At 49.5% G+C, this 12,250-nt stretch overlaps 1 protein-coding gene across 1 annotated transcript in view; it reads left to right on the top strand.

Moving 5' to 3' along the window:
• C2CD2 (C2 calcium dependent domain containing 2) overlaps nucleotides 1-12,250 on the top strand; it is a 142,312-nt gene that overhangs the window by 35,005 nt on the left and 95,057 nt on the right. The window contains exon 2 of the mRNA XM_068270393.1: nucleotides 2,178-3,008. Within this exon, the coding sequence (XP_068126494.1) occupies nucleotides 2,757-3,008 (252 nt within the window). The 5' untranslated portion in view covers nucleotides 2,178-2,756. The remainder of the gene's footprint in view (nucleotides 1-2,177; nucleotides 3,009-12,250) is intronic.

Raw genomic sequence — 12,250 nt, 5'->3', positions numbered from 1 at the left:
TTTCTCTTTATTTATTTTTTTTTCCCAAATGCCATACAATGAAAGCCTGGTTTGTCTTGGGGAAAAATACAATATATATTTCATTCAGGTGTCATATGTAGGGATAAAGTTATTGCTGATTAAATAGGGACATGGCTAAAATGTAAAAACTGCTCTGGTCCATAAGTGGGATACAAGGTCTGGATGCGAAGTGGTTAAAAATCATTTTCATTGACTTGCATTAAAATTGCGGTAATATCATGGTAGATCACGATTTTTCTGCTATTTCAATGTAAGTCAAAGGGAGCGGTTTTAAAAAAAAAAAAAAAAAGCTCACAGAAAGCGCTGGAGGCCAAAAAGCGCTCAGAAAAGCACTTATAGTGTGTCTGAGCCCTAAAGGATACCCTACATGTTGCACAAATTATAAATCCATGGCTGTGGAGCCGGTACAAAAATCATCTGACTCATCGATTTATGAAACTACCAACTCCAGGTACCAAAAATTGCTTAGACGACTCAGCCTAATATTTACCAGAACTGTGGAATTGGTACAAAAATCATCAGACTCTGATTCCTGGTACCCAAAAATTGCTTAGACTCCAGCCCTTCATAAATCTACACCTAACCTCCTACCTTGAATGTCTGGATACAGATATCCTGGTCTTCCAAAATCACCTCCATAAGACTGCCCTGGCCCTACCCCTGTGTTATGCAAGTCCCCACCGCCAGTCTACCTCCTAACTTTGTTTGCTAGAGGAGGTACCAGGGCTGTGGAGTCTGAGTTGGAGCAATTTTGGGTACCCGGAGTTGGAGTCGGTGATTTCATAAACTGAGGAGTCGGGAGTCTGAGTCAGATGATTTTTGTACAAAATCCACAACCCTGGCAAGTATTAGACTGAGGGCCCATTTCCACTATCGCGAATTCGCATGAGTTTTTCACATGCAAATTCGCATAGCAATACAAGTGAATGGGACTGTTTCCACTTGTCAGGATTTCTTTGCGTTTTCTGTGCAGAAAAAATTTGCATGGCAGAGCCGCTATGCGAATCGCATACAATGTATTTAATAGGAAATTCGCATGAGGTTTTGGTATGCGAATTTTCATGCAAATTCGCATAGAAACAATGGAAAAGCACACCAGCACTGCCATGGTTAAATTCGCATACAACATCATCCATGCGAATTTTCATGCAAATTCCCTTGAAAATTCGCATAGACCCGCTTGCGAAATTCGCATGCGAATTTTTACCGCGGCGATTCGCACCGCACAAGTGGAAATGCAGCCTTAGGAGTCTGAGTCGGAGCCATTTTGGGTACCCGGAGTCTGAGTTGGAGTCTGAGGTTTCATAAACTGACGAGTTGGAGTTGGCGTCGGGAGATTTTTGCACCGACACCACAGCCCTGGGAGGTACCACCAGATTCTAAATGGGCGGGGGGGGGGGTTTACCAGGCTTCAGTGAAGAGGCTTCAAGGACACCTGAAGTGAGTGGGGATATGGAGACTGCCAGTTTATTTTCCTACCCTTAAAAAACACTGGCAGTTGCCTGGCTTTTATGCTGAGCTTTTGACTTTAGTTTGTCACACCCCTGCAACAAGCATGCAGCCAGTAGTGTCAGAACAGAGTTATATGTGATTGGAAGTATTAGAGGCCAAAGCATCAGCACAGAAGTCAGGCAGCTGGCTATAAGGGAATGAAAATGGCAGCCTCCATGTTCCTCTTACTACAGGTTTCCTTTAAGGAACATTTTTTTTAGGGCTTTTTTTCCACTGCAACATCTAATGCGTGGGTGTTTTTTTTTTTTTTTTTTTTTTTACCATACGATTTCTGATGCTTTTTCTCTTCAATCTGTTTGTGCTTGTGTGGTTTTTTTTTTTTTTTTTTTTTTTTTTTTTACATTCTTCCATTGGTTTTATTAGAAATTGCTTTAATAGTGATATAGTACCATGACTGGGTTGATAAATTCTGCATCCTTGCAACCAGCAAACCGCACGCACTTGTGAAATCGAATCGTTCCTAGTGGGAATAAGTCCTATAATCTCCCTTTTCAGGTCATTCCTTGTCTCTGGGCTCCCTGGGCGTGTTTGATACCCTATCCTGTGACTCATCTGCCAAAACAGATTATGTATTGTAAACTGAAGCTTGCCTAATGCTTTATTTATTTAGTGTTTTATGACTGGTGTGTGATGTCTTGTTGCAGTGTCTTCCTCTGAATTGTTCCCCTGCGCCTCCACATCCCCTGGCCTGCTCTCTGCGGAGGAACTAACGGGAATTCGGCACAATTCCACTGAAAAGACGTATTTTCCAGAAGTCCTAAACATTCCACAGTTCATTAATTTGAAAGGTATCGCGGAAGAGGAGAAAATGAGCTAGTTTGTTCCAGGGATTCACCCTCCGGCAACAAAATGATGAAAACAATGTTCCTCTGATGGATCTGGATCCAGGGACTTTTCGCTACATCTATGCCAGTTGAGTTCTTGTCACCACAGAGGACCAGGCATGCTGGGATACAGTCCAGTAACTCCAACTCTGGTTCTGACAGCAACCACTTCCACTTGCTCGCACCGGGAGATACAGATCTACCACTCCTTCCTTCTTCTCATGAGGAGTCCCGACGTCTGATTTTTCTGAAACCGTAAGAAATGGCAATTGTACAGCCCTTCATTTATTTTATGCCTGTTTGAGATACCCCAAAGGAATTCTGCACGGCTACGGGAATACACTTCCTCATTCATGAGGGTTCTTTGGTGACCTCTTTCGAGGTGTTGACCACACAGTCATGTCTTGGTTTGGAGACCCTCAGTGGCTCACGTTGGTAACCCTCTTCATTGCCGCCGTGGTCACGCTTGCTTTGTACCTCTTCCAGAATGTGTGGGTAGGATGGTGGAACCGGAAGGCCAGATTATCGCAATATGGCAAGCACAGCGAGGTGGATTCTCTGCTCTCCTGGATCTTGTCCTTGAATAGTTGGAGAAGCCAGTGGCTGAAGGCATGGATAACTGCACTGAATGAAGAGGCCAGCAAAAGAGGGGTAAGTGTCTATTATTCGCATGGTTTTCCCTTTCTTATGATGTGCCTTAATTGATAAAAACATAATTTCAGCCAATGAAAATGCTGTGCATTACAGAATGAGGGAAAAAATGAGATCCTGTTGTATTCAGACAACATTGCTTCACTCAAGCATCAGTTTGTACTTAAAAGTACCCCTGAACTGAGCTGGAAATGGAGGCTGTCACATTTATGTCCTTTTAAACAATACCAGTTACCTGGCATCCTGCTGATCTTTTTGGCTGCAGTAGTGTCGGAATCACACACCTGAAACCAGCATGCAGCGAATCTAGTCGCACTTCAGTCAGAAACCCCTGATCTGCATGCTTATTCAGGGTCTATGGCTAAAAGTATTTGTGGCAGGACAGCCAGGCAATTTGCATTGTTTAAAATTGAATTAGTATGGTAGCCTCCATATCCCTCTCCATTCAGGTGTCGTGTAAAGCTAATCCTTTTGTCCTTAAAGAGAACCCGAGGTGTGTTTAAAGAATGTTATCTGCATACAGAGGCTGGATCTGCCTATACAGCCCAGCCTCTGTTGCTATCCCAAACCCCACTAAGGTCCCCCTGCACTCTGCAATCCCTCATAAATCACAGCCGTGTTGTGAGGCTGTGTTTACATCTGTAGTGTCAGTCTCAGCTGCTCCCCCGCCTCCTGCATAGCTCCGGTCCGTGCCCCCGTCCATTCCCTCCAATCAGCAGGGAGGGAAGGTATGCAGGCGGGGATTGGAGTTCTGCAGGAGGCGGGGAGAGCAGCAGACTGACACTATAGAGATAAACACAGCCAGCTCTGACAAGCTGTTTGTCAGCAGCGTGGTTGTGATTTATGAGGGATTGCAGAGTGCAGGGGGACCTTAGGGGGGTTTGGGATAGCAACAGAGGCTGGGCTGTATAGGCAGATCCAGCCTCTGTATGCAGATAATATTCTTCAAACCCACCTCGGGTTCTCTTTAAAACCGAAATACAGTTGATCTGCAATACTCATACAGATAGGTATTTGCCAGCGGACTAGAGGGGGTTTTATGTTTTGGAAAACCCGTAACATTTGAAGTATTAAAATAAATGTTTTTCTAAATCTAGTTACTTAACTGACACGTTAGAGTTCTTTGACATTTAACTTGTTTATTACCAAACAAAATTACTGCCTATGTTATGGATACACAAACCTGTCTGTAAAGTTATTAAAATTATGACTAGCTATGATTTTCTAGACCTTCTGAACTATGCATCCTCCCAGTTGTGACGATAGTGGGGGAAGGAACAACCCAATATCTTTGCATCCCCTTTTCCTTCTGCAGTCAGGTTTGCATGTTCTCCTATGTTTGTGTGGGTTTCCACTCCCCTCTTAATTTCCAAAAACCCTCCACTTAACCTGGCCATACACTATTCAGTTCCCGGTTTTTTTTGTTTTGAAATTATGTTCGTAACTATGACCTTTAGACAGACAGACCCATAAAGCAGTCACGCCAAATGCTCAGATCTCCGTGACACATCACACATGCCCCCCCAAATAAAACACCCTCAGACTCAGTATAGGTAGATATGGGTAAGTAGGTAGCCAGTCATAGGTGCCCCCAGTATAGGTAGCCAGGCGTAGGTGCCCTTATTATAGGTATCAAGATGTAAGTGCTCTCAGCATAGATATCTAGGATTAAGTGCCCTCAGGACAGGTGGCTAGGAGGAGGTGCCCTCAGGGCAGGTGGCTAGGAGGAGGTGCCCTCAGGGCAGGTGGCTAGGAGGAGGTGCCCTCAGGGCAGGTGGCTAGGAGGAGGTGCCCTCAGGACAGGTGGCTAGGAGGAGGTGCCCTCAGGACAGGTGGCTAGGAGAAGGTGCCCTCAGGACAGGTGGCTAGGAGAAGGTGCCCTCAGGACAGGTGGCTAGGAGAAGGTGCCCTCAGGACAGGTGGCTAGGAGGAGGTGCCCTCAGGACAGGTGGCTAGGAGGAGGTGCCCTCAGGACAGGTGGCTAGGAGGAGGTGCCCTCAGGACAGGTGGCTAGGAGAAGGTGCCCTCAGGACAGATGGCTAGGAGAAGGTGCCCTCAGGACAGATGGCTAGGAGAAGGTGCCCTCAGGACAGGTGGCTAGGAGGAGGTGCCCTCGGGACAGGTGGCTAGGAGGAGGTGCCCTCGGGACAGGTGGCTAGGAGGAGGTGCCCTCGGGACAGGTGGCTAGGAGGAGGTGCCCTCGGGACAGGTGGCTAGGAGGAGGTGCCCTCGGGACAGGTGGCTAGGAGGAGGTGCCCTCGGGACAGGTGGCTAGGAGGAGGTGCCCTCGGGACAGGTGGCTAGGAGGAGGTGCCCTCGGGACAGGTGGCTAGGAGGAGGTGCCCTCGGGACAGGTGGCTAGGAGGAGGTGCCCTCGGGACAGGTGGCTAGGAGGAGGTGCCCTCGGGACAGGTGGCTAGGAGGAGGTGCCCTCGGGACAGGTGGCTAGGAGGAGGTGCCCTCGGGACAGGTGGCTAGGAGGAGGTGCCCTCGGGACAGGTGGCTAGGAGGAGGTGCCCTCGGGACAGGTGGCTAGGAGGAGGTGCCCTCGGGACAGGTGGCTAGGAGGAGGTGCCCTCGGGACAGGTGGCTAGGAGGAGGTGCCCTCGGGACAGGTGGCTAGGAGGAGGTGCCCTCGGGACAGGTGGCTAGGAGGAGGTGCCCTCGGGACAGGTGGCTAGGAGGAGGTGCCCTCGGGACAGGTGGCTAGGAGGAGGTGCCCTCGGGACAGGTGGCTAGGAGGAGGTGCCCTCGGGACAGGTGGCTAGGAGGAGGTGCCCTCGGGACAGGTGGCTAGGAGGAGGTGCCCTCGGGACAGGTGGCTAGGAGGAGGTGCCCTCGGGACAGGTGGCTAGGAGGAGGTGCCCTCGGGACAGGTGGCTAGGAGGAGGTGCCCTCGGGACAGGTGGCTAGGAGGAGGTGCCCTCGGGACAGGTGGCTAGGAGGAGGTGCCCTCGGGACAGGTGGCTAGGAGGAGGTGCCCTCGGGACAGGTGGCTAGGAGGAGGTGCCCTCGGGACAGGTGGCTAGGAGGAGGTGCCCTCGGGACAGGTGGCTAGGAGGAGGTGCCCTCGGGACAGGTGGCTAGGAGGAGGTGCCCTCGGGACAGGTGGCTAGGAGGAGGTGCCCTCGGGACAGGTGGCTAGGAGGAGGTGCCCTCGGGACAGGTGGCTAGGAGGAGGTGCCCTCGGGACAGGTGGCTAGGAGGAGGTGCCCTCGGGACAGGTGGCTAGGAGGAGGTGCCCTCGGGACAGGTGGCTAGGAGGAGGTGCCCTCGGGACAGGTGGCTAGGAGGAGGTGCCCTCGGGACAGGTGGCTAGGAGGAGGTGCCCTCGGGACAGGTGGCTAGGAGGAGGTGCCCTCGGGACAGGTGGCTAGGAGGAGGTGCCCTCGGGACAGGTGGCTAGGAGGAGGTGCCCTCGGGACAGGTGGCTAGGAGGAGGTGCCCTCGGGACAGGTGGCTAGGAGGAGGTGCCCTCGGGACAGGTGGCTAGGAGGAGGTGCCCTCGGGACAGGTGGCTAGGAGGAGGTGCCCTCGGGACAGGTGGCTAGGAGGAGGTGCCCTCGGGACAGGTGGCTAGGAGGAGGTGCCCTCGGGACAGGTGGCTAGGAGGGAGGTGCCCTCGGGACAGGTGGCTAGGAGGGAGGTGCCCTCGGGACAGGTGGCTAGGAGGGAGGTGCCCTCGGGATAGGTGGCTAGGAGGGAGGTGCCCTCGGGATAGGTGGCTAGGAGGGAGGTGCCCTCAGTAGCATGTGCTGGTGGAAGGTCACTCACCAGCTCAATGTTCCAGCGCTTTCTCCCTTCCTGCTTCTCTGCATGTATAGTTAGGGCAGGGCTACAAAAATGGCCACCATGTCTGCATTTGTGGACATTGGCGGCCATTTTTTTTGTAGCCCTGCTCTAAATAGACGAAGCGGGGGCGGATCTCAGAAGTATGAGGGGGACGCGGTGAGCAGCGACACATAGCCGGGGCTGCCGTGATGCATAAATGTTTGGCGGCACAATGGTTGGGAATCACTACCTTAAAGGTTATCCGAGGCGATGCAATAAATCTATCTTTACCTACCTGGGCCTTCTTCCAGCCCCTAGAGGTCACATGCAGGAATGAGCTCTGAATGAAATCCGAATGGATTAGTGGAATTGGTGCACCTGATGGGGCTGGTGAGGGAAAGTTAAAGGGAACCTTTTCTGAGAGACAGAGAAAAAAAAATGTTTTTACTTACCTGGGGCATTTACCAGCCCCCTGCAGCCATCCTGTGCCCTCGCAGTCACTCATGGCTCCTCTGGTCCCCCGCTGCCAGCTAGTTTTGTTTTTGCCGGCTGGGAGTCGGCCGGCCGCCATGCGTACGTTTTTACGCATCCCTGCTGGTGCAGGAAGCTATTGCAGACATCAAGTACATTTTTACGCGTTACTGGTGTAATGCGAAAAATTTTACGCATTGCAGCCGTAACGCGTAAAAATGTACTTGTTGATGTCTGCAATAGCTTCCTGCACTAGCCCCATCAGGTGCACCAATTCCACTAATCCATTTGGAGCTCATTCCTGCATGTGACCTCTAGGGGCTGGAAGAAGCCCCAGGTAGGTAATAATTTATTGCGTTACCCCCGGATAGCCTTTACCTCTGTGGTGTTAAATTTCCCCAGGATTTCTGCGCAAAAAGTGATCCAAAATATGTCAATTCATCAAATCCAGTCAAACATCTGGTCTGCATGCTTATTAAGGAGCTATGCCTTAAAGTATTAGAGGTAGAATATCATTAGGAACTTGTATTGTTTAAAAAGAAATGAATATGGCAGCCCCTATATCCCTCTCACTTTAGTTGCACTTTAATATCGATCATAATATCGCAAATATTTAAATTGCAGTAGCTAGTGGGGAAGTTTTAAGCTTAATATTACTAACATTCCAACCTCAGCATCACCCAAGTAAACAGGCAATCTATTTCAATCAGAGAGGAATCGATTGTTCGGCTACACCAAGTGGTGTCTGTCTCCATTAAGGGCAGCAGAAGCGTGCCCCAGACTGGATATAATGAAGTGCATTGCATTCATATCATAGCTGTAATGCTTACGCGGGTTTCCCAGCACTGCAGATATAACCTGCTGCTTTCAGAGAACTTCAATGGAACACCACTGTGGGCCAGATGTGGCTGAAGCTTAGATGTGCAGCAGCTCTTACAGTGAAATGAAAGCAGATCTCTGGGGGGCTTGTAGTAAAACATCCCCTTCTGTTCTCTTCTCTTGATGAACTCTGGTCACAGAAGCTCTTTTTGTTCAGAATATGTGAAAAATAATTTTGTAAAATGGCTTTTCATGATTCCTAAATTACTGACCTCAGCACTGGATTATGTGGGATTGGGCTGTATAGTATGCAGAGGCATGTGCATGGGACCTTACACATCATTGCATTCCAGTGGTTCTGGAGGTGTGGCTAGCTTACAGGGACAACAGAGATGATTTGCATATTCAGCAGTGATGCATTGTGGGAGACAGCATATGCTCACTACAACCTGAATTATTGCAAATACCTTCTGTTTTAAGAAGGCACACTTTTGTTTTGCTTAAAAGCTAAGGTACTATTCCGTTAGCCGGGTGCAACCCCTAGGTGGCGCTAAGTAATGTAGAATGTAATCCCCCTCGGCCTGCAAAGTCCCAGCAGGGTTAATTGCTATTCCCCCTCCAGGCTGCCATGGATAGTAGGGAAAGATGTAACTCTGCTGCCAGCGATCACTGGCGAGGGAGATTACATTCTACATTACTTAGCTCAGTTGCGCCCGGGTAACTGAGTTTTACCGCCACCTAGTGGTTGCGCTCGGCTAACGGAAAAGAACCAAAGTTAATTTTAGTAAGATGACTTTTTGGTCCTTTGTAGCCCCTTACACACTCCTAGGAGTTTTGGTTCACCACGAGCTCGCTGGGTAGTCTGTAACTTTGGGTAATTCCAGTCCTAATCTATAGAGTCACATTAATCCATGCCTTGCACTGATGAGGATCAACCACTCTGAAACAGTTTGTATGCCTGTTGGATTATTGTGGCTCTGTACAATTAGGCTGACACTTCATTGCATTCCAGCCGTTCTGGAGGTGTGTTTAGCTTGCAGGGACAACAAAGGTGTTTCATATTCAGCAGTGATGCATTGGGGGAGACCTCATATGCTCACTCCAACCTGAATAATTGCAAATATTTTGTTTGTTGTTGTTGTCTTGTTTTACTGTAGTAAATGTGTGGTTACAAGCAGGGCTGTGGAGTCGGAGTCGTGGAGTCGGGCAATTTTGGGTGCCTGGAGTCGGAGTCGGGAAAAAATGCTCCGACTCCTAATGAATTTGTAACTGTAATTAAAATAGAAAATATGATAAAATGTTCTATTTCTTAGATAATAGTCCTTAAAAATAATGTATATATACAGTAATAGCTGTGCTTAGTCCACAAAAATGAAATAAACCAATCAAAATTAGTTACTTGTGCTGCTTCAATAAAGCAGTCCCCGTATTTTTAAGGTCAGATATACATATCTGATTGTGACTGTATATATGATGTGTACACAGGAATCTCTTATATATACTACCGTATTTTTCGGACCATAAGACGCACTTTTTTACTCCCCAAAAGAGGGGGAAAATGTTGGTGCGTCTAATGGTCCGAATGTGCCCTCACAGCCTCCCCAAAAATGAATCCCTGGCAGTCTAGTGGTCCCCTCCTCGCTCCCCGTGCACAGCGGCTGCAGCCTGATGTGTCACGCACCCTGCTCCATGTCGGGTGCAGTGACAGCGGCAATGTCCCTGGTTCCTCCGATCCCTCCCTCCCGTGCCCGTCAGCTGCATCGTTTTGTCACTTACCCTGCTCCATCGTGGGTAAAGTGACTGCAGCAATGTCCCTGATCCACCGATCCCTCCCTCCCAAGCACAGCGGCTGCAGCGTTGTCCCCGATGATCCTCTGATCCCTGTATGCGCGGCTGCTTTAGATTTTGTCACGCACCCTGCTCCATCGCACGGGTGCAGTGACAGCGGTAATGTCCCGGGTTCCTTTGATCTCTCCCTCCTGTGCGCGGCGGCTGCAGCCCGTTATTACTCAGTCTGGCGTGTCCCGGGAGCCGGCTCTTTTATCCACACTTAGGCAGGCATTTTACTACATTGTAGCTTTAAGGGTCCCTTGCGTGATGACCTCATCAAACAAGGCCCCTTTGCTACAGTGTAGTAAAATGCCTGCCAAAGTGTGGATAAAAGAGCCGGCTCCCGGGACACGCCAGACTGAGTAATAACGGGCTGCAGCCGCCGCGCACAGGAGGGAGTGATCAAAGGAACCCGGGACATTACCGCTGTCACTGCACCCGTGCGATGGAGCAGGGTGCGTGACAAAATCTAAAGCAGCCGCGCATACAGGGATCGGAGGATCATCGGGGACATTGCTGCAGTCACTTTACCCACGATGGAGCAGGGTAAGTGACAAAACGATGCAGCTGACGCGCACGGGAGGGAGGGATCGGTGGATCATCGGGGACATTGCTGCAGTCACTTTACCCACGATGGAGCAGGGTAAGTGACAAAACGATGCAGCTGACGCGCACGGGAGGGAGGGATCGGTGGATCACCGGGGACATTGCTGCAGTCACTGCACTCGCAAAGGAGCAGGGTGCCAATCAGCTGGAGCCACTGCAGAGAGAGAGAGGGATATAAGGCATTGCACACTGCAGCTGTCACCGCTCCTGCAATGGAGCATGCTGGGTGACATTTACATGCTGCCACCGCTGTGCATCTGAGGGAGGGAGGTATCGGGCATCACCTGGGATCATTGTAGCTGTTCCCACTCCCAGGATGGAGCATGCTGGGTGACTGTAGTGTCCTTTAGTTTAGCTTCCACTGTTAGTTCCCTGCTGTTGTAGTGTAACATAGCTGGAAGGAAGGAGGAGCAGCTGGGATTAGTGTTGTGTAGTGTAGGGAAGTGTAACCTAGCTGGGGTAAGGGGGGTGCAGCAGGGATTAGTGTAGTAAGCAGTGAAGTGTAATGTAGTTGGGGGTGGACAGCAGGGGTTAGTGTAGTGCAGTTGGGGGAAAAGGTCTACAAGATGCCCCGACCTATATTCGCATCAGGTTTAGTATATATACTTTTTTTCCCCGATTCTTGTCCTCTAAACCTGGGTGCGTCTTATAGTCCGGAGCGTCTTATAGTCCGAAAAATACGGTAAATAACATCTATGCTGTAAGAATAAAGCCTGATGTGTAGCCATGTCACTAATAGAGATGGTCAATGAGATGGAAATAATTCTGCATTGATGCTGATTTATGCAAATGTATGCACTCCCTTTGCTGATGAAATCAAATAATTTGATATGTTATTAAAATTTGGTTTGGTGACTACAAATTAAAGGGTAACTGAGACGGATGAAAAGTAAAGTTTTATACATACCTGGGGCTTCCTCCAGCCCCCTTCAGGCTAATCAGTGCCTCGCTGTCCTCCACCACCCGGATCTTCTGCTATGAGTCCTGGTAATTCAGCCAGTCAGCGATGTCCGGCCGCATGCCGCTCCCACAGCCAGGAACATTCTGCACCTGCGCAATAGTGCTGCACAGGTGTGGTATGCTCCTGGCGGCGGAGTGTGTGCATGCGCACTACGCCTGACTGGCTCAAGTACCTGGACTCATAGCAGAAGATCCAGGTGGTGGAGGAGGACAACGAGGGACTGATTATCCTGAAGGCGGCTGGAGGAAGCCCCAGGTATGTATAAAACTTTAATTTCATCAGTCTCAGGTTTACTTTGTTACAGAGTAGTACTATACATATGCACTCCCCACGGAGCTGCAGGGAATCCACTGAGAATGCTGTGCACATTGAACACAGAGGTGTTGTCTGTTTACAATCTCCTCATTCCCCTGCAGAGTACCTGCACATCATTCTTACATGTACCCACACTTACATTGCCTAGGGCCTGATAGATGTTCTTTGTTCCGGTTTGTACCTTTTACAAGTACTCTTACCAAGGACTAGTTTTAGTCTAAAGGGAATAAATATAGTAGTCTACATATCCTTCTCACTTCAGTTGTCTTGTAAAATTCCTAAGCGTTGGCAGTTAAGAGACGAATTTCATGTTACATACTTTTAATCAACAAAATTGTAATATGCAAATTAGAGGAGTCGGAGTCGTGGAGTCGGTGGAATCCTAAACTGAGGAGTCGGAGTCGGTGGATTTTTGGACCGACTCCACAGCCCTGGTTACAAGGCTTGTGGAAACGCCAGAAATCCTGGC

This window comes from Hyperolius riggenbachi, chromosome 2, assembly GCF_040937935.1.
Source record: "Hyperolius riggenbachi isolate aHypRig1 chromosome 2, aHypRig1.pri, whole genome shotgun sequence".
Taxonomy (NCBI): domain Eukaryota; kingdom Metazoa; phylum Chordata; class Amphibia; order Anura; family Hyperoliidae; genus Hyperolius; species Hyperolius riggenbachi.
This window is presented reverse-complemented; position numbering and strand designations above follow the sequence as displayed.